This window comes from Amphibalanus amphitrite, unplaced genomic scaffold (genome assembly GCF_019059575.1).
Source record: "Amphibalanus amphitrite isolate SeventyFive unplaced genomic scaffold, NRLGWU_Aamphi_draft 000230F_arrow, whole genome shotgun sequence".
Classification (NCBI taxonomy): Eukaryota; Metazoa; Arthropoda; class Thecostraca; order Balanomorpha; family Balanidae; genus Amphibalanus; species Amphibalanus amphitrite.
Genome location: NW_024881725.1, coordinates 234,702 through 241,269, shown reverse-complemented (window position 1 = coordinate 241,269; position 6,568 = coordinate 234,702). Strand labels below are relative to the sequence as shown.

General features: G+C 52.3%; 2 protein-coding genes across 2 annotated transcripts; one reads left to right on the top strand and one right to left on the bottom strand.

Annotated features, from left to right (window-relative positions):
• The first annotated feature begins 1,495 nt into the window (after positions 1-1,495).
• On the top strand, positions 1,496-2,661 carry LOC122385764. Its single transcript, XM_043374251.1, has one exon. The coding sequence runs from the start codon at positions 1,621-1,623 to the stop codon at positions 2,341-2,343; it is 723 nt and encodes a 240-aa protein (XP_043230186.1). The 5' UTR covers positions 1,496-1,620; the 3' UTR covers positions 2,344-2,661.
• A 572-nt stretch (positions 2,662-3,233) lies between these two features.
• Positions 3,234-6,222, bottom strand: LOC122385760 (multiple epidermal growth factor-like domains protein 11). Its single transcript, XM_043374246.1, has 2 exons — positions 6,187-6,222; positions 3,234-5,066 (listed from the first exon to the last, which is right to left on the bottom strand). Exons 1-2 carry the CDS (start codon positions 6,220-6,222, stop codon positions 3,234-3,236), a joined length of 1,869 nt encoding a protein of 622 aa, XP_043230181.1.
• Between the last annotated feature and the right edge of the window lie 346 nt (positions 6,223-6,568).

The window sequence follows — 6,568 nt, the reverse complement described above, 5'->3', positions numbered from 1 at the left end:
CAGTGCAAGTCTCACATCTGCTGGCAAGGCCTCTGCGCAGACTGCGCCCACCACAGCGACTGCAAGAACGCCGGAGAGTTCTGCGACAAAGGACGGTGCAAGTCCCTTCTCAGATACGGCTACAAATGTTCTGAGAACAGCCAGTGCGTGTCCAGAATCTGTGATAGCAAGACACAGCAGTGTGTTGACTGCGTTAACTCGCTGGGCTGCCCTGACAACAGTTTCTGCAGCTCCGACCTCAAGTGTGTGCGCAAGGGGATGTTCAGGGACATCTGCACCTCCGACAACCAGTGCTTGTCCAACAAATGCGGGTCCAAGAACAGATGTGTGCAGTGCAGTCGGGTGCAAGACTGTGACAGCACCACGCACTTCTGTGACCTCCTGGACGGCGCGTGCACGCCTCTGGGTCGTGCCGGACAGATCTGCGCCACCACCGAACAGTGCCTGCCGAGTCTGACGTGCAGTCCCGTCACCAACAAGTGCGTGCAGTGTCTGTTCAACACGGACTGTCAGAGCGGTCAGCGCTGCGACAACACGCTCGGCATGTGCGTGGCCAAGTCTGTTCTGGGTGACTCCTGTGTGGGAGACGCCGATTGTCAGAGCGGTGTGTGCAGCAGCGTGTCAGACACGTGCGTCCAGTGCCGCGCCGGACTGCCGGCCGGCGCACTCGGCGGCTGCACTCTGGGACAGTTCTGCTCCCTCGAGGGCGCCTGTCTGACTGCCAACGTGCCGCTGAACGGTGCGTGCCTCTCGGGACAGAACGAGCAGTGCGCCGCCGGTCTGGTGTGCACCAACCGCGTGTGCACCAGCCCGGCGACGGCCATCAACCCGTCACTGACGGTCACTCTCACTACTCCCACCGTCACCGCGACCGTCCCGGCCGCCGCCCGATCCTTCGGACGCCGCTGAGGAAGGGCTAGACGGTGGCGGGAGTAAACGCCGGTGGCGGGAGTAAACGCCGGTGACAGGAGTGTGCCACCCATCAGCAGTGGTTTTAAAAACTGAGCTAGGATCACAGGACAGGCAAGCTATGCAATTGTGACTGCTGCAATCAGCTACTGACATGCCGAAGTTGACGAGTGATATGTTTATCCTTGACCCTTGCTTGCTTTTGTCACTGATCGTGATTCGTCCCCTTTGTTGTTTGTTCTTGTTGATGTCCAATGGGGCTTGGAGCGTTGTTATTGTTATTTGTTGACCTTTTTCGGATTTATGTGTCGTAAACTGTGTTTGCATGCAACAAAATATACCTTACAAAAATGCACTTACCTCTTTAGTTCATTTACAATTGTAAGATACAATACCAATCAGTGGAACCCGCCTCATTTACTTACACAAAAGAACAGCGAAAGCCAAGATCCTTATTTTTCGGTGCTGCCAACGCCACGTGTTCGGACCACGAGTGGCGCGGCTGCCGCGTCACGTTCACAAGCTCACACAGTGACCAAAGGTCATTGCGCTCACTCTGTGACATTTGCGTCGCTTCGTTGTCTGTCGTGAACACGGTGAAGCCCTGCTGACATTTAGTCACTGGACCAGTTGAGGGGCCGGACGCGGCGCCGGCACCACGCCGGTGCCTTCTCTGCGCTGTGCGACGCCTGGTCCGGAGTGCGTGCCGCCATGGCGAGCCGTGTAACAGTGATCGTGCTGCTGGTTTCGGTCGTCTCCTTCATCGATGGATGCATCATCTCCAGTCCCGAGTCGCTGGGCAAGTGTCTCAAAAACCTGCTGGAGACGGGGCGCGACATGATCAAGAGAAAGTATGAACCCGTCCACCTGAAGAACATGAGCCAAGTGAACAAATCCAGTGTCGACTGGTGGATTAATGAAACTCGAGTGAATGGTCTTTCTGGGTACGAAATTCACCACCTAAGGATCGTCGATGCCAAAAGCTCTGCTCTCAGGTTTGAGTTTAATGTCACTTGGCCGTCACTAAACCTCACTGCTCGTGGGCAGATTCGCCACTGTACGCATTTTTTCGGCAAATTGACATGCTTTTTCCTAACGGGGCGGCCTCATATTGAGCTGATCAGGCCGTACGCAAGGCTGGAGACTTTACTGGACCTGCAGTTTAAGAACAAGAAGTGGACTGTCATCCCTCGAGACACCAGCATAGCCGTCAGCCTGCCGGACATCGAGGTGGAGGTGCGGCTGGACGGCCTGCTGGGAGCGCTCGACCAGTTTCTGGGCTCGCCGTCCAAGGAGTACGCTAAACAGCTCACCACGGTCTGGTGGGAGAAAAAGAAACATGTAGTGGAGGACTGGCTCAAGGCCGAAATCCATTCATTGATTTACGAGCATGTCTCACCTAAATTGGGAGCTTTGCTACTGGGCGTCGCTTAGTAAACATTCAGGACGATGCAGTACATTGTTTGGTTCCTTCAATCCAGTCTTTGGAAGCTGTTTCAGTAAGGAAATTGGGCTACATGAAATTATCAGGTTCAATGAGATATACTTTAAGGTTACCTATTTTGTGACTGATGATAAGCCCAGCTCAAGTCTGATAAATTGTGCGATGCACCGATGATAGCATAAAACGTGATGGACACTTTATAGCCATATGAGAAACTCTTTATGTCAGCTTTACCGCTATCTATTAGTTGTGACTTGTTTTTCAAACGATTGCCGTTTTGCCATGAAGCAGAAGCTAGTAGTGTGTAAGGGAAATGCATTTATTTTGCCAAACGTGACTACACATACAACATGTAAGGCAACACAGACACATAACAAAACAGCATTCACGTGATGTAACAACTTCCACCAGACAACGAAAACAACAAAACATAGCGAAACAACGTCAACATAAACTCAACAATATTTCTCAGTCGTCCTTGTGTCCAAGGAAGGACGTTACGCCAACTTAAGTGTTCGTAGTGGCAATCATATGTGTATCGCTTTTAAATACCGATTAATAACAACAAATAACGAACAGCGGCAAATCAGCAACAGAGTTTGGAGGGTGATTTGCAACCAGTGTGCCATCATGATGAGGATATGCTACCACGAATAGCGTGACCGTGAAGCTGAACAACGCTATGAAATACATCGCTACAATGCAAAATCGTTTTTCTTTAAAATCAAGCGCAACACTAAAGGTGTCGGGCGTCGGCCTTCCACTTCTAAATCTAATCGGCCACCATTTAGATCTAGATTTACTTTTAGCAGTTTTCTAGTCATCTGATCGCCTCTGGTTGCTCGACCCTCCAATCACCGCCGACTAGCTGCGTGACCTCTCAGCGGCGTCCGAAGGATCGGGCCTGGAACGGGCCGGACGCGGCAGGGGTGGGAGTGTTGGGCGAAACGGTCTGTGACGGGTCGATGACCGATGTCGGAGATCTGCACACGAGGTTGGTGCACACCAGACCGACGGCGCACTGCTCGTTCTGCCCCGAGGGACACGCGCCGTTCAGCGGCACGTTGGTGGGCACACAGGTGCCATCAACGGTGCAGAAGGAGGTGGCGGGGCAGGACCCGACCACACCGGCGCGGCACTGGACGCACTGGTTGGACACGATGCCGCACACCCCGCTCTGGCAGTCCGAGTCACCCACACACGAGTCACCCAGAACAGACTTGGCCACGCACATGCCCAGGGTGTTGTCGCAGCGCTGACTGTCCATACACTGACTGTTGATCTGGCATTGGACGCACTTGTTGGTGCTCGGGCTGCACGTCAGGGGTGCCAGACATTGCTCGTTCGCGTCGCAGATCTGTCCGACTCGCTTCAGCGGCGTGCACGCTCCGTCTAAGGAAATGTCGCAGAAGTGGGTGCTGCTGTTGCAGTCTTGCAGGCGGTTGCACTGAACGCACGTGTTTTTGGGTCCGCATCTCCTTGACAGGCACTGGCTGTCTGACGTGCACGCATCCTTGAACATGCCTTTGCGCACGCACTTGAAGCCCGTGCTACAGAAGCTGTTGTCAGGGCAAGTCAGTGAGTTCCTGCAGTCAACGCACTGGCCCGTGATGCTGTCACAAATTCTGGACGCACACTGGCTGTTCTCGGAGCACTTCTCGCCGTACCCAAGAAGGGACTTGCACTGGCCTTTCTCACAGAACTCTCCTGCGTTCCTGCAGTCGCTGTGGTGGGCGCAGTCGGCACAAGCGCCTTGCCAGCAGATGTGCGACTGACACTGGAAGCTGAGCCAACAGCTGTCTCCGGTGTTACCCGGCGACTTGCAGTGTCCGTGGTCGCAGAACTGTCCGGCCGCGCACGGCTTCCACTGGGAGCACTCGGCGCACTTTCCCTGCAGGCAGCTGTTGGACTGGCAGCTCTCGGCCACCGAGCACGGCATCCACTCGGGTACGAAGGGCGTGCACTTTCCTGCCGAGCAGTACTGGCCATCGGGACACGCCGAGTACTTGGTGCACTTCACGACGTCATCCTGCCAGATGTCCACGCAGCGGTTGTGCTCGCACCGCCTCTGGTAGGTACGACTGTGCCGGCCACCAGCGGAGCAGTGCTTGTCAGTTATGCACTGGACGCAGTTGTAGGAGAGGCAGTAGGAGCCCTTGGGACACTGATAATCAGTCTTGCACCCGTCGTTGCCGTGTTGGATGACAGGAGTGGCCGGCTGAGGATACACTGGCTTCGGATGTGCTGACTGCGCGTACACTGGCTCCGGGTGGACTGGCGGCGTATACACGGGCTTGGGAGGGGCTGGCTGGACAAATATGGGCTTCGGAGGGGCAGGCTGAACAAATATGGGCTTCGGAGGGGCAGGCTGAACAAATATGGGCTTCGGAGGGGCAGACTGGACGATTACTGGTTTGGGTAGTGCCGCCGTCAGATGCTCCTGCTTCAGGACGATGACTGGGTTGATGTGGATGGGTTTGGGAGCAGTTTGCACCGTTGCCACGGAAACAGGAACGGGAACAGTTTCCACTTTGGTCTCTTCCTTCTCCTCATTGTAGCCGAGTAGATTCCAGAAGGAGGCAAAGAAGCGTCCCCTGCGCTGGCCTGAGCCTGTCTCCCGCTCCTTGGTGACTTCGGGGGACCCCTGATCGACCGCCGGGGTAGGCTGGTCGACGGCCTCGGTTCCCGCGGCACTGCCAGCGGCAGCCACCACCTGGAGAGGAGAGCATGGGAATATGTCTGTTAGATACAGTATGCCACCTGAACTCATGTTTTGTACGTATAAGACTACGTGGCGTATCATTTGGCTGGTGAACATATGTGTAGACGTGTCTCTAGATATTAAGGGTGCATGGCGAATGCGTTGCATTATGCATGGTTATTTGAGAGCTTTCTTCGATATGCGGCAATCCTTAAAAAGCTTTTGATATTATTACACATATTATATATTTTGATATCATATATTGATATTATTACATGTGTATGATAAAACCTTCAATTTTTAGAATTGGCAAGATGACTATACGCACGAAGCCTTTGCATTGCAAACGGCACTCTCAAGACAGATACATTGACATATAATATGAAAAAAAAATCAAGGCGAGCAATAAACAAACTTCACCTGTCTTCAAACTAAGATTTTTTCCCGAGCCAAATAAGCATGTTTTCTTATTGGCATCTTGCCAAACCTATTGCAACGGTCACCTCGGATGCATTGTGACTATGCGCTGCCCTACCTACATTTCATTTAACTTTGCATAATGGAAAGCCGTTATCTCTCCGTATGGCTCTCGAATGTCTGGCATGCTTTTGAGTGGCATTCTTATCTTCATTTGTTCACTAACTTTACCGACTACACCTGGGCCCAATCTTACCAATGCCGTGAATAGGATTTGGTAGCACTGGCCACAGTTCACGGCACTGATATCAAAGATATCCTTTTTCATTACATCCAGCTAATGTTGTCCAATGATTTTGATAGCGCGAATGATTATGAATGTTGCCTAAACGAAAGAATAAGTGAATGTGGAATAGTTTTGAATGTTACCAAATGCCGTGAATGCGCATTCACGGCATTTGGTAAGATTGGGCCCTGGATAGGTATCAAACATGCATATATGGCCTGCGTACATGTAATGGAATTTTATTACACAAAGCTTTACATCTAAGCTCTGTCTGATTGCTGAAGTGCACTGGGCTTGTTGGCAAACACATTAATCCACGCCTTCCAAAACTGCACGGTATGTAGGCAGATCTATAAGTTAACCAAATAGCGATGCATTCCAGATGTTAGGTTGTTTGTGTCGAAGTCATTTCAGAAGGCCTGTACTCACCAGGGCGGCGCCGCACAGCAGGTGGAGCGTCTTCATACTGCAGTCGGCGGTGCAGGCACAGATGATGCGCTACCGAGGTCCGCCGCGCGTTATATACCTGTATAAATCAGCCGTGAGACTACTTTCAGAACTGGCCCTACTAGAGGCAGCCTTAAAACGGTAGTTAAGTAGCATGTCGTCTTACGCGCTTCGGTTCTCCGGTCCATAGAGAAAGCATAGCAGGTAGCACGTGCATCTTTACACACTTTTGCATTTGGGCAGGAATGTCCGGATGTTGCGGTGGGGTGCATATGCATAAGTATACTAAAGCTGTTGTCCTTTGTGCTGTCTCTTCTTCTTGAGGGTCGTACGGTATGAACGTATTTTTTATCCATGAGGGTTG

Bases quoted from the DNA above. Each gene is read 5' to 3' on its own strand.
- LOC122385760 (XM_043374246.1), bottom strand. From the start codon at position 6,222: ATGAAGACGCTCCACCTGCTGTGCGGCGCCGCCCTG. The intron at 5,067-6,186 runs GTGAGTACAGGC...TCTCCTCTCCAG, and splicing joins TGCTGTGCGGCGCCGCCCTG to GTGGTGGCTGCCGCTGGCAG.
- LOC122385764 (XM_043374251.1), top strand. From the start codon at position 1,621: ATGGCGAGCCGTGTAACAGTGATCGTGCTGCTGGTTTCGGTCGTCTCC.